At 41.2% G+C, this 26,010-nt stretch overlaps 1 protein-coding gene across 2 annotated transcripts; it reads left to right on the plus strand.

Annotated features, from left to right (window-relative positions):
* The first annotated feature begins 217 nt into the window (after nucleotides 1-217).
* Nucleotides 218-26,010, plus strand: LOC125891771 (RNA-binding motif, single-stranded-interacting protein 2-like). 2 transcript variants are annotated; one of them, XM_049581265.1, is made up of 14 exons: nucleotides 218-342; nucleotides 10,648-10,844; nucleotides 14,354-14,412; nucleotides 16,574-16,665; nucleotides 18,823-18,980; nucleotides 20,915-20,994; nucleotides 21,099-21,208; nucleotides 21,314-21,360; nucleotides 21,453-21,546; nucleotides 21,764-21,814; nucleotides 21,960-22,070; nucleotides 23,784-23,864; nucleotides 23,955-24,045; nucleotides 25,484-26,010. In XM_049581265.1, the coding sequence occupies exons 1-13, from the start codon at nucleotides 271-273 to the stop codon at nucleotides 24,030-24,032; spliced, it is 1,230 nt and encodes a 409-aa protein (XP_049437222.1). In that variant the 5' UTR covers nucleotides 218-270; the 3' UTR covers nucleotides 24,033-24,045; nucleotides 25,484-26,010. The 2 variants fall into 2 exon arrangements, with proteins under 2 accessions (XP_049437222.1, XP_049437223.1); XM_049581266.1 differs by having other exon boundaries at nucleotides 220-342; nucleotides 10,651-10,844.

Below are 26,010 nucleotides of genomic sequence, written 5' to 3' on the forward strand. Positions count from 1 at the left end.
TTATCTCCTGTGTTATCATATAGAGGCTGAAGAGGAGGCTTGTGGGCATGAAACCCTGGGATAAAGTGTGATATCGCACATTAAGCATATAGCCGGTGTAGTGTGTGTGTGTGTGTGTGTGTGTGTGTGTGTGTGTGTGTGTGGAGCACATTAGAGTGCTGTGAAGAGCGACTCCAATCACCACCGCTGTTCCTGGCTGAATTTCCCTGCTGGCTGACGTCAGCTGACTGCCTCGGCTCTCCGCTCCTCCGGACACAGCGCCGTGTAAAAATGCTGCTCTCTGTGCCGCCAAGGACAGGATTCAACCCGTACAACGGCTACACCGGCAAAAACATCAAGAAGGTAAATAACAACACTAATAGCCTTTATTTGTGTCCTCTCTCTTACTGTAACAGAGACTAATTTCTCGATGCGGTGTTGTTCCGAGCTCTTCAGTTAAAAGCTGCTCGGCTGTTTAAGCTGCAGTGTCCTTGAAAGTGGATCACAGGCGACGTTTAAACTCTCTTACTTGCTGTTGCAACCTTTGCTGTCGGCTTTCTGATGTTGTTGCTACACTGTTACAAACTACCGCGGACCCGTTACATTGTTGCCTGTAGATTACTACAACAGTTTGCTTTCGTTTTTTTCCCCCGACACGGTCGCTGTTCTCTTCCTATACCTAGCCTGCACTATGGAGAGCCGCTTATAAATGTGCTGTAGATGCGCGTTAGGCTGCGAACAAGCTAATAAAGGCTAATTACAGTCGACTTTATTTTGGATTCGTGAGGGTTGAATCAACTGCGTGATGTTTAGGTGATGTTTTCATTGAAATAACCACAAGTTAGCAAAGTTTTTTTTTCCTCTTTTACGCACCGATATGCCCCACCCCTTCATTCCTGCTAATGATGACGGGTTTTGCATGGCACTATGGAAAAGAGGAAAGTTACAGAGCCCGTGCAATAATGTAGATGTAATATATGTGGCTGTGTGGGATGTGCTGTCACAGAGCAGTGACAACAGAGCTGGAACAATATATATGGTCTCATATTGATTAGCTTGTCTTCCCATATGAATAATTCATGGGGCAAGATTGTTATCTATTTTCAGCCACCTTTTCTGTACAGACCATATAGATTTTTCAGGTTTTAAATCCTGCAACACGCAGAAATTACAGGATTTTACAGGGCTGCTTTCATAAACAGTGTAAATGAAACAGTCATGTCAAGGATTTGGAGCATTTTGAGTGTGAATTCTTGAAGAAATTGTTAAACTATTCATATTTCATGCCAAAATGCGTTGCAAGTGAAGTATGTTGATGGCTGACTCTCAACATTTCTTGAATAACGTGAGCACAGTGCTGAAATCAAATACCTCCCTCCTTCCCTATGTTATTCCCTTCCCTGCCTCTCGGCTGGCTGGAATTCAGATTGCTCAGATTAATGACCTGGAATTCCTGGAATCCTGGATTCAGACAATGTGCTCATTTCAAGAGGGGCTCTGCAAACTCAGACCTTTTCCTTGAAAGAAGACATGCACACACTTTTTTTAGAACACATTTCATATTGTTAGAGCGCCAAAGTCACACAGAGGGAAGACTTGTAAATCCAGTGTCAAGTGGTAACCCCTGCTCTGTGTCTTTTACTACGGAAAACGGGTGGAGAAAAGAAAAGGATTAAGAGACACCCCCCCACCCCCCCCCACTCACCCTTTCCTCTGCTTTCGATTAACTCCCCCCCCCCCCATTTTTTTTCCCTTTTCCCCTGTGTACTTCACATACCTTGATTTCTTGTCTGTCAGTGGTTCAGTTCACATGGAGAGGAGAGCCTGAACATTCCTCCTGACTGATGCATCCCTTGTCCTGACTTTCTGCTCTCTTCAGGGTGCTCCATACCTGTTGAAAACAGACTCTTTTTAACTGTCACAGATTTTTTTTTCTGGTGCTTTTTAATGAAACTGGACCAAGTCAGAAGAAGGAGAGCAAGGAGAAGTCTCACATTTTAGCCACAGGACGACAAGGATTATTATTACTTTTTTATTTGGTTCTTTCTACCTAACACGCTGCAGGAATATCATATAAAGAGATTTAGTCTGTTACACTATGATCTTTTCCACGGTGCCTTTTAAAGTGTCTTTAGCCAAGCAGGTAGGACTCCACATTTTTGGATATTACGCTCTCATTTAAAATATAATAAGTCATACAATCGTAAGCATGTACTTGTTGCACACCATGAATAATAACTGTTTTGGCAACACAGAGATTCTGACTTTGACAGTTTACTTGTGCATAATTGAAATGCTACTGTATGGCGATGGAAAGTACCATCATGTTGATAATGATAAGCAAAATATGTTTTATTTTGGAACTAATTCAAATAATTTAAGCGTTTTACACTTTCCAAAATGAATAAAATTACTTTTGCTAGGGTTTTGTAGCCAACTATATGCTTGATTAAATCAAAGAACAAAAGGTGCACAAAAGGTTTGTGTTGCCGGAGAGATGTACCTTTCAAGTATCGGACAATTAGACTCATATCTCTGCTATTACTACAGAGTTAAAGGCACACATCCTGCCTCACTTGGCACTTATTGTTCTCTCACGGATGAAAAAGTCCTTGAGTCACCTGCGCTCCCTACAGGTATCACCTCTGCTCCCTCCAACTGTAATCACCTCATCAGTCTTCAGCTGCTGCCGTGAGCACACTCCCTTTCTCTGCATCACGCTGTTGGCCATTTAGAGTACTTATGCTTCAAGCACAACCATAATATTAAGACATAGAGGTGATTTATCTTACTGCAACTATAACTGCAAACTGTGTGATCGTGATTGGGATGTAAGGAGGACTGTATATTTTTCCAGCTTCTCTGGACACAGAGTAGTAGTAGTAGAGTTGCTGGAAGCAACTGAGTATCAATTTTTCATAGGCAGGATAGGATTAATTTGTTATTACACACTTTAAAAATGCCTCTTTTTTAATCAGTTTATCATGCCAATAGTAAATGGTATATGATGCATGTGTACAGGAGGATTTCCTGTATTTATCTATTCCCACAGAGCTGCGATGCCTCCAGGAATGTAGCTCAATTTTACGATGACAGCTTGAACTCTAATGCTAAACCAAGACATGTCCCCCACAACCCCTGTCCACTTCAAGGAGAGAAACACAAACATTTGTGTACTGCAGAGGAATGTTAAGAATGCTCAGAGATGACACTGTGATGCGTGTAAGAAACAGTGCAAATAGTTTACATAGGCAGCTGAGGACTGAAGAGTAACAAGAAGGAAGGAAATCAGTAACAGGCTTAGAGGTCAGGTTTTGGACACAGGCTATCTGAGACGATATGCAACCTCACAAGCTAGGAAAAAATGTGAATTGTGATCCCAAATCATGCATGTTTAAGACACTTATCATACTTTCAAATCTTTCCTTTCTAACTGTGTTTGCGTTCTTCTGAATGCATATTCGCCTGTGTTTGGCATTACCTTACATGGGTGGCAAAACACCTGGAGCTGGGGCAGATGGGGAGTAGGTGTGGATCTGACTCACTGCCATCTTTTTCTCAGAAGGAGCCTAGCAGAGCGGCCTTAATGAGACACTACCTTCTGACTTGAGAGCACATGAGAGGGATTAGTGTTTTGCGCTAACAAGCTCAGATCCTAATTAGACAGGCCTCACTAGCCAGGCTTGGGCCCGGACTCGGTCTCCCATCAGATCCTATCTCCCCAGGCCTCTGCAGGTGCATCCCTCCTGACAGTCTGTGCGGGCTGCCTACAGTGAAGGCAAGGGAAAGCACAGGAAGAGGCTGTGATTGTGGAAAAACAAACGTGCACTATTGATGCTTAAGAAGAGAGGGAGATTAGAGAAGAGGGCCGAGATGAATGGGCTCTGTGAGTCACTGTGATTTTCTCAGCTTGACTGAAAAGACAGGGAGTAAGTTATGAAGGCTGCTTCCTAGACAGTTTGGAAAACATAAGGCAGCTGGGTTGCGTGGATAGAGTGATGCTTGCAAAGGAATCACTGTTGTTGCTACTCATGTCAATAGAGTCTGAGAGGATGTAGCTAAGTAATACGAGATATCAGAGTGCACATTTGTCCTGTATTTGGGGTTTCGCAGTCAGGTAAAATGGCTTTTTATTAGAGAATATTGCATTCATGTATTACACATGCATTTTCATACATGCTTAGAATGTATCTTTAATACTATGTCAGTTTCCCTAGTTATCCTATCTGTAGACCAGGCTGTACATCAAACATCAGCTGGCTACAGATCTATGTTTGATATTCCTCTAGTCTATGTGAAGGGAACACATTGAAATTGCCTCTACAGTTATCAGATACACAGTTTAAATTTTACAAACATGACAGAAAATTGTTTGACTTGATAATTATTTTCCTTCAACAATAAGATGAAACCATGTAAAAGTTGTATTAATTCCACGTCTGAAAGGGGCATAAAGTTTAACTTAATACTTAATGTTGAACATAGTTTTGAAAAGTGTCAGAAACGTAAACTAACGTTAGAGGAGTGGGAAAACATTTAATAAGTGCATCTAATGTAACGTTAACGTTAAAAACAACAACAGCTAACGTTAGCTACCTTCAGTCAAACCTTTTCAAACTGGTATTTTTCCAGATAAGATGAAAATAGCCAAAGTGATCCCAATCTATAAAAATGGAGATAAGCAATTTGTGTCAAATTACAGACCAGTTTCTTTACTGCCTCAATTTTCTAAAATTCTCGAAAAATTGTTTGTAAAGAGATTAGATTCCTATATTGAGAAATATGATTTATTGAATGACCATCAGTATGGGTTTAGGAGCAATCGCTCAACATCATTAGCAGTGATGGAATTTGTAGAAAACATTGCAACAGTTGTAGATAATAAGCAGTTTGGAGTAGGTGTGTTTATTGATTTGTGTAAAGCATTTGATATGATTGATCACTCTTTACTTCTACAGAAATGTGAACGGTACGGCATAAGAGGTATAGCACAACTTTGGTTACGAAGTTACTTAAATAATAGGTTTCAATATGTGAGCATTGATGATATTAAATCTCATCTTAAGCATGTAAACTGTGGAGTTCCACAAGGCTCAGTGTTGGGACCAAAGTTATTTATACTTTATATAAATGATATTTGTACAGTAAGTGATACATTAAAATATGTTGTGTTTGCAGATGATACTAATTTATTTTGTTCTGGAGGGAACATAAAGGAGTTGTTAAAAACTGTAGAAAAAGAATTGATGAAATTAAACAAATGGCTTGCTTTAAATAAACTATCGCTAAATGAAAGTAAAACTAAATTTATGTTGTTCGGTGGTAAACGGACTAACATTGAGGTAAAACTGAATTTAAACAATGTTGAAATTGAAAGAGTATATGAAACAAAGTTTTTGGGAGTAATAATAGATGATAAAGTTTGTTGGAAGCCTCACATAAAGCATGTAAAACAGAAATTATCCAAGTCTATTTTTATTCTTTACAAAACAAGAGATTTATTGAATAAGAGCTGCCTTCATTTGCTGTACTTTTCACTTGTGATGCCTTACATGACATACTGTGCTGAAATTTGGGGAAATACATACAAAAGAACCTAGATCCAATAATTAAACTGCAGAAAAGGGCTATTAGGATAATAAATGGAGTTGGATACCGTGATTCTACAAATCAGCTTTTATAAGATCACACACATTAAAATTTTTGGACATTGTATATTCAAAAACATTAGAAATTATGTTTGAGTGGTAATTAAGACAATTCCGTTTGTATTCAAAAATGTTTAAGCTAAGGCATGTGGTTTATAACTTAAAGGGGTTGCTAATGTTTGAAACTCAAAAAGTCAGAACTAATCTAAAGTACAGATGTGTGTCAGTTTTGGGTGTAAAATTATGGAATGGACTGAACGATGAAACAAAAATGTGTAATTCTATGTCAGTCTTCAAGAAGACTTTAAAATTTAATATTATCAAAAGTTACAATGAAATTTGATGATTTGAAGTCATTTTGATGATTTGAATTCAATTTTTCTGTTTAAGTTAGCATGTGTTTTGTAATGATGTATTAGTACTGATGTTTTATTGTGAATTATTCAGTTAATCCTCTGATGGTATAGGATAGGCAAAAATAAGCCTTGGGGCTTCAGCCTACTCCTTTTTCGGTTGCTATCTGATAAATTCCTTTGTAAAAACATGATTTTATTTTTGTTGTTAAACCGAAATAAAGCATTCATTCATTCATTCATTCATTCAATCAGCTAGCTAGCTAACTAGCTGTTAGCTATCCTGTTGCTTCGACATCAGCATTTTAAAGCTTGGAGAAACACCGTGTTTGTGAGCTTATATTATATTGCTCGACGCAAAAAATAACCTACTAATGAACGTTGACATGTACCTAGTTTAATACAGCTCTGTCCCTTTTCCCTTCTACCGATATTAGGCGCTGTTGTTGAACTTCTGCGTTGACAGACGTTGCTAATAAAAGTACAGTTAGTAGTGTGCATTCAAGTGCTCCTCGGATGGTCCGTTTTTCCGAGTTTTAACACCACAAGGAAGCTTGAGTTGAGAAGTCGCTCTTCTGACCAAGTTGTGTTCATGACTCTTCAGTCGTAATGATGAAACAATATGGACGCTACAAAGATGTGTTGTATTTTAAATCTCAGAGCGTTTAACGTGTCAGTGGGGATTCATGTTGATACCCATATGTTGAAACAGTTAGAAGCTTAATATAAATAATGGTCACAACCTTATATCATATTACACATTACATGTGTGCAAAAATTAATTTGTAATATGTGAATTAATAAAAAGTTTTTAACGTCAACCAAATATTTTCTGTCATCCACCATGTTCCTGTGTTACTGAGTGCCCTAGGGATGACGTTTTTCTCTAGACCGGAAGTTAGCATTAGTTAGCACCATATTCGCTCCCTTGTCAAAAAAACCCTACAGAATCAGTTAGATTTTGAATAACTGCCAAAAATATAAGATCTGTGGCAAACAAATATTTATATTCGTAAATGAACACCATTTTCATGATTACTGAAGTTAAAAAGTTAACGTCACCAAACACACACCACAAGACTGTAAAGCCGTGTTCAGCACAGCTAGGTGTGGCTTTAGTCTCATTAAGCCACTTGACTGCAACTGCTTTTTAAGACATGTAGAAACTTCAACTTTCTCGAATGGGGTATTTACTGACGTATTTTATGTTGTAGAACAAAAACTTGGACATCCCTTAAGCTTGTGTTAACCGCAGACCTTATTTCAGGCATCTCACCAAAAACCCACTCAAAAAATGTATTGACTTTTAGATGAGGGAACCAGGAGTCGTCAAGTGCTAACTTTTTTTTTTATAGCTTTTGGAACTCATTTCTGGGGCACTTTGTTTGAGGTCAACTTCGTAAATCTGCATTCACATGGAATCAGGGAGATGGTAGATGGCAAACCAAATATGATTTTAGTGGACGAGAGCAAGACGGTGAAATTAAGCGAGGTTGTCAGAGAATACCGGCAAGGGTAATAGTAGAAGGCATTGTGGTTCAGAGTTAAAATATTTAACTTTTTGCCATCCTATGGACAGAACACACAGCCAGATGTTACTATGTAACTCCTTCACTCCTTCAAAACAGTAATATGATTTAATATATTTAATTTCTATTCTTTGTAAACAATATGGCATTTGCTGTCACACCATAGTGTCATGCATGTTTTGTGTTACCATCCTGCCTTTCTGTTGGACTCTTTGTTTTTTTTTCTCGTGTCATCTAGACAGTGTTGTTCATCTGCCTTAATCCATCTGAATGCAGAACAAGTCCTGTACCAAAATTTTTGCTGACTTTCCCAGTTGTTCTGACTTGAGGGGCATTCATGTGAATTTTCCCAGTGGAGAACTAATTTTTCAGATTATTCCAACACCACATGAATGCAGGATAAGAGCTCTGTTAGTATATTGGTTGTAATATGTTGGCAGGGACATGAAGACTGATTTGAACTTTTTCTCCCCCTTACATTTTCAGATCATGTTACGACATCCAAACCAAATCTGAATCCAATTTAATTTTGTAATGTGCACATATTAGACTGTGCATTAAAACATTAATGTGTCTGTGTTTCTGGAATTCAACCTGCACTAGCTGGTGAGAAACAGATCCACCGCAGAGAGAAATAGAGGTGTCATAATTAGCTTGATTCTAGCAGTCTTCTGACAACTCCCTCTCTGTTAATAAGCTGGTGGTCCAGCGCTGACCTTGTGGTGTCCAACAAGCCATCCCATTGTTCCCCGGGGCCGAGCCTGCTGACCCTAACTAATCAAACAGTTCCTCCTCCACCAGCAGCGGGAGGGAGGCAACACCAAGACCAAACTTAGCTGGCATTTTATTCCCATACCAATTTAGATTTGTTTATTCCAAACCATGGTTCACAGTATTAATTGTTTCTTTTAAATGCAAGCATTGAAAACAGTCATCACATAAAAATATTATGCATACGCACACATCTGCACAGACATTTAAGATTCCCTATCATTGCCTTATATGTGGGCATGTTTATGCTGATGAATATATTGCACAACCCATAACATGCTCACTGCATGCATGTGTTGATGTGAGCCAAGTCTGTGCATACTGCTCTCATGCTTACACACACAGTACATGAGCAGTGTGCAGTGGCATACTGAACTAACAGGTCATAAAATCAGCTCAGCTTAGGTACAAGCACATAGCCCAGGGGATATAATTGCTAACATTACATTCATCTGAGAGGTTGTGGCAAAGAAATGTGGCATTCATGCTTAGTTTAGGAGTATATTTACTTAAAAGGACAGTTTATCCCAATCTGAAACAAAACATTGAGTGGTATCTGGCCGCAGATAGTTTAGGCTTTGAGTATTTCGCTACAACCCCAAGACAGTTGTGGGGAATGGAATTTGGTTTTTTTGCTGCTCAGAGTACTGAGAAATTAAATCTGAAAAGCCAATATAATTTTTTCTTGCCCAGAAACAATGTCCTGGTTACTGTGGATAATCCGCAGATCTCCCTGTGAACAGTGTTGATTGGAAGTGTTTCAAAAACTCCCAATGAAAACTCTCTTGCAGGAGTGTGGAGCTCAGCCACGTTAATTCCAACCAGATTTCATGTTATACACTTTGGTTTTACGTTTAAATGGACTCGGTTGCCACCACAAGTTAGGCAAAGCATAGTTCCCATGAATGCTACAGAGTTTTACAGTTAACATTTCTGCCAAAAGTAGCATTTCTCTCAAGTTCTGCACCGTTCAAAAGCAGGTCAGTTTGATAGGCACACTTAAAGATAAAACAATAAGGTAAGGTCTCAACATTCAAACCAACATTTCTCAGTGATAATCAGTGATTCATGTGTGTTAGCTATACAGATACAGTGGTCAAGCAATGATTCAGTGTCCCAGCCTTCACTAAGGCATGTAAAATACATGTACATGCAAAATGACATTACTGAAAAAGGTAAGGTCAGCATCGCTACAGAACAGTTTTAAAGTTCTTGCAAACAAAGAAATATTATCTGAAATATGAGCCTTAAAATCCTCAATAACATTACAACAGGGTATATAATTGTCTTAAGGATTTATTTGTCAACAGCTAGTCTGTTTAGACAGTGTTTCTCAAGTGGGCATATTTCAAAGGGGACATTATTGACAAAAAAAGTATGAGAACCACTGTATTAAGGTATTGATTCATACAACATTAAAGACTGGATCTTACTTAGCGTATCAAAATATTGCAGCTCTCCTCCATTTTTGCACAGACTAATGGGAACATTGACATTCATTTATCTTCTGCCCAAGCAAGGTGCACTGCCGAGGCTAAAATGATGCTGGCTGCTTGTAGAGGATTTTGATTTATTTTAACAGTAAATGTTTGAAGTTTGGAGGGGGCGGGGGATGGGGATGGGGTTGTTCTACTTCCCATCCCAGAGCGTATAAAGAGCCTGTAGTGTGTTGTCTACACAAGTGTACACATCACACCCATATGCAAAGATACTCCCTGTGTGTCTGACCTTTTAATATGAATATGTGCATGTTTTTGCACAGTCTAGTTTGTGGTACATGATGCAATCTCACATGTTATTTCTCACTTTTCCCTTTGAATTGCATTGTATTTTTTACTTACTTATTTTCCACTAGTGTTGTCACAATACTGGCAATTCTAACTTCGATGCAATACCCTGAAACATATAGACATTTGATACCATTTTCAAGGGCACACAATTTAACATTTTTGTTAAAAGAGAACAAGGCTATAATATGACAAGGATGACATTTCTTGGCTGGTAGCAGAGAATAACTGAGTGAACATTAGCAATAAGCGCGAGCGGGAAAGCGCAGCTGTTAGCGGGATATCAATACTGTGGAAAATGAATAATGAAACGTCTCAAATATACATATGTATTGATAAATCAATATTTTTGTCAACACTATTTTCCATCTCATCTCACTGCAACCAGTCACTGTGTCTCATGTTCTGGCAAACTGTGTCTTTAATTGACTTTCTCCTCACACATCTGTAGTTTTAGCAAGTCACTTAGCAGACCAGCTGCTCTTGCTTCATATCGAGTCTGCTACTGCATCACTATATACATTTAATTTCATGCACCTAACCATCCCAAATCTGACTGTGCCTTCTGTTTGTTTCGCAGCAGACGTATGTGTCCCCCTCCAACCATCAGATGGCTCCTCCAAGCCCCAACAACAACAGCAATAGCAACAACAGCACCACCTCCATCAGCAACGGCAGCAGCAGCAGTGGGGGAGAGCAGCTGAGCAAGACCAACCTGTACATCCGTGGCCTCCACCCGGGAACCACAGACCAGGATCTGGTCAAACTCTGTCAGCCGTAAGTCACCTAAAAAAAAAATCACTCCTACCGCTACACATACACTGCGTAAATCTCTCTCAGGCTGCCCCGCTGCACACAGGTTAGAGTTGCAGAGTGGATGACGACAACAGAGTGATGGATGCATGGATGGATAGGCGATGGCTGGCTGGCTGAATGCATCAAGGATTGCATGACTTTCTTAGACGTGAAATGCGCATTAATGCTTGAGCACACCTTAGCAGGTATTTCTGGAGTGAAGAAGAGGGCCACGTTTTCATCCAAATGTTTTTAAAGCCCATCGTTTAGTGGCCTTGTGGAAAAACCAACAATCGTCCTGGCGGCAAACTGAGTCCTTTCACTTTGGCAAAGCTGAGTGCAGACTTTCCGACAACTAGGTACAGAATGTTTAGTCTCCCTCTCTCACGCTAATTCTCTCTGTATGTCTCCTCTTACTCCTCCTTAGACTTTTGACCTACATGAGTTATTGCTCCTCTGTGCTTTAGTCTCGTAGATTACCGTCAAAGAGTATGATGACATTGAGGCTACGCTATCCTTATTCAAAGTCATATTCTGCACTATAAATACCACACTGCGTTGCTCATCAGCGTGAGTGCGAGTCTTTGAAAACTTTGTTGTGGCCAGCGTGTAAACTGACATCAAACAACAGCATCATCCAATCCATCTGATATGTTTGTTAGGCCTTCAGTGGAAGACATCAAAACAAGTAGGGCTGGGATGAATGGTCTGGGTTCACTTAATTGAATTCTGGAGCCTGGTGATGAGGACCAGAAGAACAGAGGAGAAGAGTGAGAGAAATGGAGGGAAAAAGGGGGCTAGAGAGATTGAGTAAGGGAGAGAGAGGGAGGGAGGGGAGAGGAGAGGCCTGCTATTTTACAGCTGTCTGGAAGATATGGCTCACATGAGGCTGCCCAACCCTACAGGAAACGGCGAGCCCAGGGGAAAGGGAAAGACAAACAAGGGCAATGGCATGAAGGGGGTGGATGGAGAGAATCAAAGGGGGAGGAGTGAATGGAGTTCAGGGTTTGTGTGTCAGGTGGTGTTCTGTGGGGGTAGTTCTCATATTTCTGCTTTTACAGAGCAGATAAAATCACTGCATGAAATTTGCCTTTTAGCAGAGCACATTAAGGCCGATGTAATTCTCAGTTAAACTAGACTGTGAGAGGATTCTGTATCCAATAATTGTTAATAGGGGAAATGCTTGTAGATTAGGATGTAAAACAGTCAGAGGACAAGTCACGGAGGGAATTTGAGTTAGTTAACTCCAGTTTGAACAACAAATGTGTGCATAGTATCAGGGCACAACACTCCCAGAGCTCTCCTCCCCCACACCAAGAGTTGTTGTATGCATGCTCTGAGATGTACTGTGTAGGGAGTGAAGGATGAGAGGATGGGATGGGGGTTGGTTCTCCATCTCCGGCCCCTGCAGTTGTCTCTCTCTCTGGGTGCCTCGCTGCCGCTCTGGCTTTCGCCCTGGTCCGTTTCTGGTGGTTGACCATGGATGGACATCGGGGCTGGACTACGCTGTGCTCTCTCACACATGGCTGCGTCTCCAGCCCCTCTTTTCGCTCTGCATCATGTAGCCCAAGACCTCGGAGCGCAATTTAGTAAACGGGTATCTCAACTGTGTAAGCAGGGGAGTGCAGCAAGCAGAGCTCACAGCTTAAATGCAACTCATAATGTGAAGTCAGGGACTGGTGGGATTGCTGTGCGCCCACAATAATGATGCTTGTTGAAATATAGGAGGACAGTGTTGGCGTATCCATCCAGTCCAGTTGGTGGCATCTTATGGCCTGGAATCAGAAATGCACCATGAAATGGTAATGATACTGGGTGGATTCAGTTTGCAGAGAATGTGTGTAGCGTTTTATGTCTGTCCGTGATACCTTGAATGTCAAGGAAAAAAATATTAATAGAGAATTTAGAGCATATTTCAAAGTGTTTTATGTAGAGTATGAACACAGATAATACCTAAGAATGAAGATTAACAGGGAATCAGACACACAGGGGTGTAAAGAGCAGGCGCCCTCCATCAGAGGACAGACCCTTGTTAGTAAATCAGATTGCTGTTTCGGAAAGATGTCTGAGTTCAAAAAAGAGTTCACATAGAATTAAAAACAGTGTCAGTTGCTATACAAACCCATCTCTGTCATGGTTTTCTTTCTTTTTTTTGTAAAATAGTAACAATCTAAAACAAACACCACATCAATTAAAAATATATTTTTAAAAACTCTAAAAAAACATTTGAGTTGAATTAATAATTTATTTTTCTTTGGTAATTTTGTCACACAAATAAGCAATAATGATTGCTGGATAATATGTATGTTGATGTTTTCCAGTGTCAAGTCTCCATTTGATCATATGACGAGACAATATGATATACGGTAGCTAGTTTAGACACAAAGTCTGTGGGGACTGAGAAGTTTATCACATCCACAAGCCGGGCGAACAGTCTCTGCAGAAAAATACTCCGCCAAACACTTCTATTGGGTCATAAATTATGATTGAGAGGGATTATTTCTGTCTGAGTTTATACATTTTTAGGAAAATCCTGCACAGTGTGCCTTTAAACCACCTTGGTGACGGAATAAAGATTTACAGATTTCTTTTTTTTTCTAAAGGGAAAGTAATCCTAAATTAAGAAACAATTTCATTTTCTATTTGGAGTAATCCAACAGATTAACTGTCAGATTACAATTTTAGCAGGTCATCGCATAAGCCTTACTCATGGAGAATATTTTGAAAGTGACTCTTGGAGCCCAGACGAGACGGGTAGCGGTGCTGTCAGTGTGGCTGGATAAAAGCATTGTGGGAGGCACTAAGACCCAGCGGAGGGCTGAGCGCTGCCTCAAGAGAAGCTGGTTAGTAGAATGAGAGTATGGCTGGGAGCCAGCATTGGACAGGACAGCCAAGGAGAGGCATATCAGATTACACTGCATGCACATGCCTGGAGAGATGGGAACCGATAAGACACTCTGCCGCACAGAAGCATTTGCCCGAGCCAGGCACTATCCTATGCATCTGCAGTGTCTATAGCCAGCCAGCTGGATAGATAATACAGGATTTTTGTATTGATAGTGCATTGTGAAGCATCCTGAAAATGCAAAAGAGACATTTATTTTTACCATGTTGTCATGTTGGATCCCCCTCGAGTTACGATCCCTATCGACATCTCTGTGAGAGCAGGGATGAATAAGACATGGGGAATCTATAGTTTCTGTAGCATGCAGATACCCAAGGGATATTAGTCTTATTTCATTTAATCTATGTCCCACCCCTCTGTAAAGATTTCCCTTTGCACATCATTTATTATCAGATGGTGTAATTGTATTCAGTGTCACTGCGCTGAATCTGTCAGGTGAATTATAATTCAGTCATCATTGAGCACGATCCCTTAGGGTGTTGTGAGTTTAGAGAGAAACCATGGTGCCTCAGCAATGTTGCAATGCTAATATTGAATGTAAACATTGTTTTCCAGCCTAACCCCTCAACGTCATTGTTTTTATCAGGTATGGGAAAATCGTGTCCACCAAGGCCATCCTGGACAAGACCACCAACAAGTGCAAAGGTGAGGCATGAAGGCATCAGCTGGTTGAAACTGCTGAGAGACAAACAGAGATGGCAAAGCAAACTCGTTTAATTGTGTTTAATTGTGTGTTTAAAAGTGTTTAATTGTTTGACATTTCTGTTGAATTTTACATGAGATTAATTGGGAAAAGTTCCTGTTGTATGAAAACTAAAATTACAGACAGGCTGTTTGTAACTTCACCTTAAAGTCTGGATAGGTCTGTGAGACAGGTATCATTTTGTTTGACTGTAAGAAGTTGAATCATTTCAGTTCCATGCTTATACTAATTTTGCTATGACAATTGGATAAGCCAAAAGCTGTTGGTAAATTGACCTTTGTCAACATAAATCATGTTGTACTTTGTTCAGGTGCTATTGTAAGATTATAATTAGGGCTGCAACTAAGGAATATGTTAATTATCAGTTAATCTGTTGATAATTTTCTTGATTAATTGATCAGTCATTTGGTCTAGAAAAAGTCATAACATCATGAAAAATGAAAAAGTGACCATCACAAATTCAATATCTTGTTTTTTTTTTGTCTGACTGGCAGCTCAAAAGACAAATTTGTTAGGTTTACTATCAAAGAAGACTAAGAAAACCAAATACTTTTCACAGCTAAGAAGCTGGAACTAACTCTCTGGGTTGGAGAGAGTTGCTGCCTCAAGTGAGGGAGTTCAAATATCTCAGGGTCTTGTTCATGAGTGAGAGTAGAATGGAGCGTGAGATGGATCGGGGGTTTGATGTGGCCTCTGCAGTAATGCAGGCACTTTCAATTTACTGGCCCATCTACGTCCCAACGCTCACCTATGGTCATCAGCTCTGGTTAGTGACTGAAAGAATGAGATCATGGATACAAGTGGCCAAAATGAGTTTCCTCCGTGGGATGGCTGGGCTCAGCTCTGAGGAGCTAGGACATCTGGAGGAAGCTCGGAGTAGAGCCGCTGGTCCTTCGCTTCGAAATGGGTCAGTTGAGGTAGTTCGGGCATCTGTTCAGGATGCTTCCTGGGCGCCTCCCGCTGGAGGTGATTCAGGCACATCCCAATGGTAGGAGGCCCCGGGGCAGACCCAGAACACATTGGAGGGATTACATATGTCATGTAGCCTGGGAACTCCTTGGGGTCCCCCAGGAGGAGCTGGAAAGCGTTGCCAGGGAGAGGGATGTAAGGGGTGCTTTGCTCGGCCTACTGCCCCCAGATAAGCAGATGAAAATGGATGGATACATTTTTGCCAACATGTTACTCGCCTGTTCAAGTCCCCCGTCTGGACCAAAATATGGAGCGTGGACTGGTAGCTGGAGAGGTGCCAGTTCACCTCCTGGGCACTGCCGAGGTGCCCTTGTGCAAGGCACCGAACCCCCCAGCTGCTCGGAGCGCCCCACCAAGGGCAGCCCCCTCGCTCTGACATCTCTCCACTTTGTGCTTGTATAGGTCCTGTTTGTGCATGTGTGTGTCTTTCAGACCTGTGTATAATTGACAAGCAAGAGTGAAAACATTGAATTTCCCCTCAGGGGGATTAATAAAGTAAATAAACTAAACTAAACTAACTAAACTAAACTATTTAAAACGCATTGCACATTTCAGGTGCACTACTCGCCAGTGTGTGAGACTCTTTATGCAGAAGTGTTGTAAGCAGTAACGTTTTGCAAAAAAAGGGTTTGGCAAGTACTGAGCATACAACCGAATAAATGAGACTTGGATTATACTGCACAAACTGTGTGAGAGTTTGCAAACTGATGTATTGATATAGATTTGCTGCTGTTAAGTCGTACCCCTATTATCCCAAATTATAAAGAATATTCACCTTTTTTGGATCCTTCGTTCGTCATGGAGGCATGCGAGAAAAATATTTTCTTCCCAAAGTAACACAGGGTTAGTTATTAATAAACATATTATCATTTTGGAGTGAAACATTCCTTTAACATTCACATTATGTACCAAACAGCAGTGCATTGCGTGGTTAATATGGAGAGTGTTGTATAACTCTACATCTGTCCTCCATGGAGCAGCACAGTCTAAACATAACTGTCTCCTCAGATTCAAACACTACTAATAAGAGTGCTTCATGAGCTCAAATGACATGCCTGTGTCCATAGAGTCCTGCGGTATGCATATCTCATTGTCATAACTTGTACGTCTTGCTGTATGTCTCGGTCCCCACAGGCTATGGCTTTGTTGACTTTGACAGCCCGGCCTCAGCTCAGAAGGCAGTGACAGCGCTGAAGGCGGGTGGAGTGCAGGCTCAGATGGCCAAGGTAAGAGCCTCACTTGAGACATCAATATTTGGTGGGTTTGTTTCTCAGAACTTCGTGTCAGCTTAAACCAAACTGTTGGTCAGAGTCAAATTCTCGGCGCATGAAAAAAAAAACCCTCTTGGGCATTTTGACAGTGACTCAGCAAAAAGTAAAAAGGATGAATTATTAATTACAAATTAAATGCTGAATTATTGACCTTGCAGCAGAAAGGTTGCTCCTCGGCCTTATCTGCGTCTTATAAAAGTGTCTTTTTAAAGCTGTTGCAAGCTCTTTCTCTATCTTGCTCTCTCCCCATGTTTTTTTTGTCGCTATATGAGCCTCAGTTCAGGAATATAAGCCAATTAAGCCTCAGCTTGTGTGTGCGCGCGTGCATGTGTGTTTGCTGGGCGGTGCACTGGGTGTATGCTTAAATCAGGGTATTTATGGGGTTTAATGCACTGTAGTATAGCTGCGTGCACAAACAAGAGCGCGTGGATGCACACAGGTACACATGTGTACACGTGTACATGATGTGTATGTGTGTTGGTGACGGTGTTGAGGGAGCGTGTCCCAGGCCTGCTCTCTGAGCTCCCTGTACAAAGGACCTGTCTGTTCTCCCTGGTGGCATCTGACTCAGTGTCTGAGCAGCTCCCCAGTCAGCAGGGCCCTGTGCCCAGCCACCCGCCCTGTCAACACACACGCACACACACACTTGACAATCACACACGCACTTTACCAGCCTTGCCTCAACCGGATTATGACACACACACTCACAAAGCCACGCACGCACACGCACACACCACCAACACCCTGGGAAAGCTGATCTCTCGTTAAGCTGGATCACTGACATTCATACGGCTCCTTGCTCACAGAATAACTTGATTTCACTCACCCCTTCACTCCGGGTTTACAACGAGGCTTATGTTTGCGTCAGAATTCTCTCTGACTCATTCTGACTCATTCGCGGTTGAAATCCGCAGCAGGTTCTTCTCTGCTCGCTCTCATGGGTTCGCATCTCAAGTTCGCACTGCTGTGGGTGGAGGAGGAAGAGGAGGGGGAGGAGGGAGGTGAAGGAGAAATCACCTTCACCACAGGTCGCAGCGATTACACATGCATTATTCATGGGTTGGAAATTAATTCACACTGCATTTACAGGTTTTTAATCACATCTGCACTCTGAGATAATGAATATGCATAATGGTTAGAGGGTGATACAGATTGGTTATTTTACAAGATGCTGCTGGTCAAATAAATCAGCTTGAGCAGGAGGCAAAGAGAAGAAAAAAGCCTACAACATAGTTCGAAAGCATAAAATGAAACTGTGGCACTTGAGGAGTTCTCTAATAATTTCAAATTCAGATTGGGAAAAGCTGCATAATTTGTCTGATTTATGCAAGCCAACAGAGCCGGCCTCTGTGCCTGCATTCAAGGTCGGGATTACCACATGAATATAACTGCTTGAATGCAAGCAACATATTATTACCATGACCCACGAAACAGAATGATAATGTTTGCCTTGTGGGGAGGGTGATAGCACAATGCCTTAGATGTTCTTCAGATCATTTCCAAAGGCCTTTGTCCAAAATGTCTCTGCTGTGATTCTCCACCGAGCGAGAGCACGTAATCATTTCAGATCATCCATGGATGGAGGAGAGCCATTAGAAATGTAATTATGCTTTGATATCACATTACCTGGATCCTGCGCTTTCATCCTCCTAAGAGGCTAGTCACACACAATGGGCCTGTCTTCTACCCTTTTTGGTAATAACGTATGGGTGATGGAGTATGAGAGAGGAGCGTGGAGAAGAAAAGGAGCAAGTTGGATGTATAAAAGTTGAAGAGACAGACATAGAGAGCCAGAATGAGAGAGAGGTTCAGCCAGAACACTATCTCCACCATCTCTGGATATCACTTTTCTCCTCAGACCTCATCCATGCAGCTCACGCCAAAATGAAATCCGCCTTCAACTTCAAACTCTGTACCCTTTCTCTCAGGCTATTTTTTAACTGTCTGATGACCTGCACCTGTCTTCCTTACAAATATCAAACACCTCAAACACTGCCTAATAAAAGGTTAAATAAATTCTCTCATAGGTTGTGGCTCCTGACATCATGACGCAGTTGTGATTCTGCCCCACATCATCGTTCATTAATCCTTTCGTGGTTTCTCTCCGTCCAGCAACAGGAGCAGGACCCCACCAACTTATACATCTCCAACCTGCCGATGTCCATGGACGAGCAGGAGCTGGAGAACATGCTGAAGCCCTTCAGCCAGGCCATTTCCACTCGCATCCTCCGTGACGCCAACGGAACCAGCCGAGGAGTGGGCTTTGCCAGGTATAAGCTTGTACTCTAAACAAAAATGGTGATAAAAAAGTATCCAAAAGCAGATATTTGGCTTGTAATCATAGGGAAACCTGTTCTGGTGCTGTGTGGCTCCATCTTTTAAAGGTGCCATACAGAGCCTTTGTCAGTTGGGGCTATATAGAACCATTAGAGGTGCTGTATAGCACCATATTATTTCTAAATGTTAAGCCTTGGGCCCTTGAATGACACTAGATGATATCATGGACGTCTTGCACAATGTCCCCCAACTACTCCATGATGTGCTGGTCAAACACAGGCGCACATGCAGTGCAAGATTCCTCCGAGATGCACCACCGCCACAGGAAGTCATTCCTGCCTGTGGCCATTAAACTTTTCAACTCGTCCCAAAGAGTGTCAGACACTCTGAGCCAATAGACCAGCCCTCGGACTTAATACATCTGTCAGCAGTTATAATTCCATAGTTTATTTATTATATTTTTAACTGTGCAGTAGTGACCTAACAGTACAATAACTCAATACACTAACTGTGCAATAATTCAACTGCCGGAATATTCTTTTCAGTATCTAATTTAGTGGTTCCCAATGGATCCAGCTATGGGGTCCAAATTTCTCCTTAGTCATTAGTCCACACAGTTTAATATATTCAGTGTCATACTTGTGTGTGGCCATGTTGTTGACCTAGTTAGCTGTCTCTGTTAAGTAACTGTCCATTATTCACTTACGCTACAGCAGAAAACTGCACTTCAAAATAAAAACTCTGTGCTGGAAATTCATTGTACGTCAAAATAAAGTGTGTTTTTACAAACTCCACACATTTGCGAGTCACTCGCAGTCTATTCAGAGTGGTCCTGTGGACTACTGTTCCAATTTATTATTATCAACACTACTCTTGAATGTATATTCAACACATGATGCACATATGGTACATCTTTTTTTGTTTCTATTTCTATTTATATATCTTGTGTTGTGCATTTTAGGATGATACACATATTTTTATATTTCTAAAACTTTACATAAATATAAATACTTATATATAAATAATATTTCTACCTAATTATAATATATTATGCTATAAATCAGAGTAACAGTAGCAGACCACATTTTCCTCTGGGGAATCATTAAAGTCATTTTGATTCTGATTCTGATGAGTCAGTATGCTTCTAAATAACACTTTTACTTAGTTCATGAATAATTATTAACAATATCTCACAAAATGTTGCCTTTAAAGATTCAGAATGCTGTTCTAAATGCTAACTAAGAAACACATTACATAACCTTTTCAAACCTTGAATATATCTGTGCACATGGGGGCAAAAAGGTTGAGAGCCACTGATTTAATATGTTACCCTTTGGAATTACACTGTTTGCAGGTTATTTTAATGTAGTGTTTTGAACCTTTTCCAGCAAACTAACCTAAACTGAGCTGACAAACCAGTTGAGAATCTCGCAAGAACAATACAGAGGCTTTAAAGGTTCTTTACTGGGTTCTCAGTTTAGTTTAGTTTGTCTTACTGGGGAAAGAACCATTAGAGAACCTCTGAAAAACTGCACAGGGGCCTGAATGTTCTCTACTGATTTTTCAGCTTAGTTAAGTTAAGTATACTTGGGGAAAAATAACAGTAGAGAACTTCTTAAGAACCATACAGGGGCTTGAACATTACTTTGTGCCTCATAGCACCTCAACCCACGCTGCAGAGCCGCTGAGGAACCAACATTTTTACTGTTTATTTAGTCACACGTATTAGGACAGCTGGTTAAGTTGATTAGTGATGGTGTGCTGTGAAGAAAATATCCAGCTGCATATTTCAGTATAGCTCATGGTGAGTGAGCCCTCTGGTGGCCGGTGCAGGAAATGTTAACACACACGGTGATAGCCTTGTAACTTGCTACTGTTAATCACTGTGATTCTTTGTAATTAACACTTACCTTTTCCTTGTCTGTAGGATGGAGTCAACAGAGAAATGTGAAGCCATCATCCAACATTTCAATGGAAAATATATCAAGACTCCACCTGGAGTACCAGGTGAGGTGTCTTTGAGGTTAAAATGTTGTCTCTTTCCAAATCATAAAATGTCATAATTTTTTTTGTATAAATTCATATAACGTAACATTTTCTTACTGCTCCAGTGCCACCAGAGCCCCTGTTGTGTAAATTTGCTGACGGAGGCCAGAAGAAGCGTCAGAGCCAAGGAAAATATCTGCAGAACGGCCGGCCCTGGACGAGAGATGGGGAGACTGTGAGTTTATTTCTTACGTCAATGACATCTGTGAGAATGCTTTATTATATAACATTGCTTGTGTTCAGCCTCATAATGACACAGCTCTTTGTTTCATTTCTCCAGGGAGGAATGACCCTCACCTACGACCCCACCACAGCCTTACAGAACGGGTCAGTGCCACACTCAAACAAATCCCTTGTAAACCCACAGGGAGTGCGATCATGTTGTGGTGACTAATAACTCTGTGTGTCTCTTTCTGCAGGTTCTACTCCTCCCCCTACAGCATCGCCCCAAACCGGATGATGGGGCCGACCTCCCTCTCCCCATACATGCATTCACCTGTGTCCACCTACCAGGTAGTTTCAGACTCTCAGAGCAGCGTGGTCTAAATTGTGAAAGACTGGAGTTTGCTGCTGTCACATACCGATAAAGTCTGAAACATTAGTTGTCAAAAATGCTTTAAATCTAAAAACAATACAGCTAAATATATGAGGGTTTGCTTGTCTGTTTTCTGAGTTATTCAAACCTTTTATGTAATATTCTGCTACACATTTGTCTTCCTTGTTCCTGCAGGTCCACAACCCATCCTGGCTACATCACCAGTCATACATCATGCCGCCCACAGTAAGTATCTTTAGGCCTTCCTTCTTGTTTGTGTTGCAGCAGAAGCCTTTCAATATTCTGCTGCCTTCACATTCTGTCCGTCTGACTAACAGTCTCTTTGATTTAATGGCAACCGCTAACACTGCTGTATGCCTTCTTTTTATAGGGAGCAGTCCTGACACCAGGAATGGACCACACCATGTCCATCCAGCCGACCTCCATGATGGGGCCCCTCACACAGCAGCTCAGCCACCTCTCCATGGGCAGCAGCGGCACAGTCAGTACAGAGCAGAATGTTCAGCATTCAGCTATCATTAATGTTTAGCAGTTAAAGATGCATAGGGTCTGTGATTGTGATATACTGTACAAGAAGATAGTTAGTGCAAACCAGCATGATAAGATCAGATGGGATGTTCTTCTTGAGTTGCAGCTCCCCTTTGTACACTGAACAAAAATATAAATGCAACACTCCTGTTTTTCATGAGGTGAAATAAAGATCCAACACTTTTTCTGTGCACACAAAACGCTTATACTTCCAAATTGTGCGCAAATGTGCACACGATTTGTTGAAATCCGTGTCAGTGAGCACTTTTCCTTTGCCGAGATAATCCATCCTCCTGACAGGTGTGGCATATCAGGATGCTGATTTAACAGCATGATTATTACACAGCTGTGCCTTGGGCTGGTCACAATAAAAGGCTACTGTAACATGTGCAGGTTTTTCTTGAAAAAGACATTTATTAGAGACTACGAACTATAAATTTCCCATGACTGAAGCTAAGGATATGCATGTTTTTAGTCACATGGGATTCGTCAGTGAAAAGATCACTTCTCCAGAATGCCAGACGACTTTGAAGATGAGCAGTTCCCCACTCAGGTTGCTTACGATGATGGACTGCAGTCAGGTTAAGACCCTGCTGAGGATGACGAGCATGCAGATGAGCTTCACTGAGACTTGTTCTGATGGTTTGTGCAGGAAGTCTTTCATTGTGCAATCCAGCTGTTGCATCAGCTGTCCCAGATGGCTAGTCTCAGACGATCTTGCAGATGACGAAGCTGGAAGTGGAGGTCCTGGACGGGCGTGGTTGCACTTGGTCTGCAGTTGAGAGGCTGGTTGGATGTGCTGCCAAATTCACAGAAATGACGTAGGAGACAGTTTATGATGGGGAAATGAACATTCCTGTAGTGAGCATGTCAATGGCACGCTCCCCCAAAACTTGCGCGACCTCCGTGGCACGTGTTTTGTGATAAAAACTGCACATTTTACAGTGGCCTTTTATTGTGACATCCCAAAACACAGTTGTGGAGTGATGTAAAGACCCTGCTGAGGATGACGAGCATGCAGATGAGCTTCACTGAGACTTGTTCTGATGGTTTGTGCAGAAAGTCTTTCATTGTGCAATCCAGCTGTTGCATCAGCTGTCCCAGATGGCTAGTCTCAGACGATCTTGCAGATGACGAAGCTGGAGGTGGAGGTCCTGGACGGGCATGGTTACACTTGGTCTGCAGTTGTCAGGCTGGTTGGATGTGCTGCCAAATTCACAGAAATGACATAGGAGACAGTTTATCATGGAGAAATGAACATTCCTGTAGTCAGCATGTCAATGGCATGCTCCCCCAAAACTTGCGACCTCTGTGGCACGTGTTTTGTGATAAAAACTGCACATTTTACAGTGGCCTTTTATTGTGACATCCCAAAACACAGTTGTGGAGTAATGTAAAGGATAGTGTGTGCTCACAAACATATGTGACCAAAATTTGAGAGAAATGTATCTGTTGAGAACATGAAAAAAGACATAGCTCTTTAATTTCAACTTGTGAAAATGGAAGCATTAACAAAAGTGTTTATATTTTTGTTCAGTGTCTTTTAGGCTGATAAAAACGTATGTAATTTGACATAAATCTTGTCTAGAGCAGCTTACTTGAAAGTGGTTTAATTGCCAATGTAGCTGTTATGTCTAATGAACTTCTCATCTCCACTCTCCTGCAGTATATGCCTGCAAACACTTCTATGCAGGGGACCTACATTCCCCAGTACACCCAAGTGCCTGCCACCAACATGTCAGTTGAGGTAGCGACCTCTGTTTTCTCTCACTACAACATTTAAATTGTTACATGAAACAGTCACTCATGGATTTAATCTTTGCTTTCTCCCTCGCAGGAAAGTGCCGTCCAACAACCTGTTGCCATAGAGACACCCACAGAACACACAACCTACACCTACCAGCATAACAAGTGAAGAGTTAGCAGAGGTGGGTTTTGATGATTTCCAGTGTCTCAGTGTGTTTGTCTCTGTACGTGCGCACATCTTAAAGAACACTTCACCCCACCAAATGAGCATTTGTGTAACATTTACTCATCCAGTGTTACATCAAATGTGCATCTGCCGAACGAAAGAAAGAATCCAAAAACAGAACCTTTTTCATGAATTCAAATCAAAGGCAACCCCTGTTAACAAGGGCAAAACTATATCAAAACATCTGTTTACAAACTCTCAGACAACTCGAGCAGCATAATCCAAGTCTCATTTATCCAGTCGTAGGCTCAGTACTTCCCAAACAGTCAGCCCTCTCTAGTGGAGAAAGTGAAACTTATCTATGCTCTCTTCAAACCAACTCCATTGACAAAAACAGTGATTTTACCTCACTGAACACAAGAGCTGCTGGTCTGGTGCTGCTGGTCTACAGCTGCCTCGGTCAGTTAGTTTGTGTTATTGTGTGACTTTGGTAATTCCAAACTAACCCTTTAAAACACTTAAGTCACACGATAACACAAACAACCTAACTGACTGAGGCAGCGTTAGATCAGCAGCATCCGTGTTCATGGAGGTAAAATCTCTGTTTTTGTCAACGGAGTTTGGCTTTGAAGAGAGCATAGATAAATTTCCCTTTTAGTTCAGATTTCTGTCAGATAGGGATGTATGTTTTTCAAGTACTGAGCATACGAGTGGATGAACTAGACTTAGATTATACTGCATGAGTTGTGTGAAAGTTCTTCAACAAATGTGTTATAATGTTGCTGTTGTTAAATGCAGTCCCCTATGACTTCAATTCATCTAGAATTTTTCATGGGGGCATGTGAGAAAAAGTTTTCCTCACAAATTCAGTGTAACACAGGGTGCGTAACTGATATCCTGCTAACACCCAAACTTTTGTTTGTTATGCATTTTTAATTCCTCCTAGCTATTTGGGATCAGTAGGACCCAATAAGTATAAAAAACTAAACATTAGCAATGATTACTGAGTCCAAATGTCCTCAAACAAGACGATAATAAAGTTCAACGTCTTCAAACGAGTCCTTCCAAATTAACAGTGTCTTAGCTTGTTACTGATGCTAGAATTGTCCACTTTTGTGTTGGGATCGGCTGCAGACTGACTTGGCAAAGATGGCTGCCACCTTGTTTTTACATGGATTAGTGTATTGTGCTTTTACTACCACTAGATGGCACAAAAAGTGTCCATGACCAAGGACAACAGGTCTAAGTTAAGTAGAATGAAGTATGAGGTCAAGTAAACCCAAAATGTGATGTCCTCATATGAGGATACAGAGTCTCAGGAGGACATATAAATGATCATTTGGGGGATGAAGTATTCTCTAAATCCAAAAACATTTTTTGTCTGTTACTGCAAAAGGAGACAGTGCAGCTGTAGCTCCTGTGTCTAATTGGCTGGTCTTGTCACCTTGTGTCAGATCTTCCTCTGGAGCCGGAGTGACTCTCAAGGGGCCCCAAGTGCTGACAGTCGGCACAGCGACTCCTCACGTAAGGCACCAGACACTCGGGAGGAACACGGACTGTTACACAGAAAGGACACAATTAAAAAAAAAAAAAAAAAAAAAAGATATTTTCTACAAACTCATATTTTAAAACAAACTCTTTTACTCCAAACATGCAAGGCTGGAGGCTAACAGGCAACGGGAAATGGAAGAACAGAACAAGGAGCTTCTATTTTGATAACAGTCACACACACACACACACACACACACACACACACAGACACACACTACACATGTTTAAAAGATTTTTTTTGAACGTTGTTCATCTTCTTTTCTAAAACTACTCTGGGGAGCTAGAACGAAACCAGGAAAAGAACATTTTCAGCACCACATTTTATTTTGAGTCATATTTTGTTTTGACCTTTCTTTCTTGTAAGATATGCTGATTTGACTTCACTTTTTTTGTCTGATACTTTCAGGCATTGAACCTGCCTTTTTGTACA

The sequence above is a fragment of the Epinephelus fuscoguttatus genome, linkage group LG7 (genome assembly GCF_011397635.1).
Source record: "Epinephelus fuscoguttatus linkage group LG7, E.fuscoguttatus.final_Chr_v1".
Taxonomy (NCBI): Eukaryota; Metazoa; Chordata; class Actinopteri; order Perciformes; family Serranidae; genus Epinephelus; species Epinephelus fuscoguttatus.

Coding starts and splice junctions, on each gene's coding strand:
- LOC125891771 (XM_049581265.1), top strand. CDS start 271: ATGCTGCTCTCTGTGCCGCCAAGGACAGGATTCAACCCGTACAACGGC. Junction 18,981..20,914: donor CGAGGAGTGGGCTTTGCCAG/GTATAAGCTTGT, acceptor CCTTGTCTGTAG/GATGGAGTCAACAGAGAAAT. Junction 22,071..23,783: donor CCATGGGCAGCAGCGGCACA/GTCAGTACAGAG, acceptor ACTCTCCTGCAG/TATATGCCTGCAAACACTTC.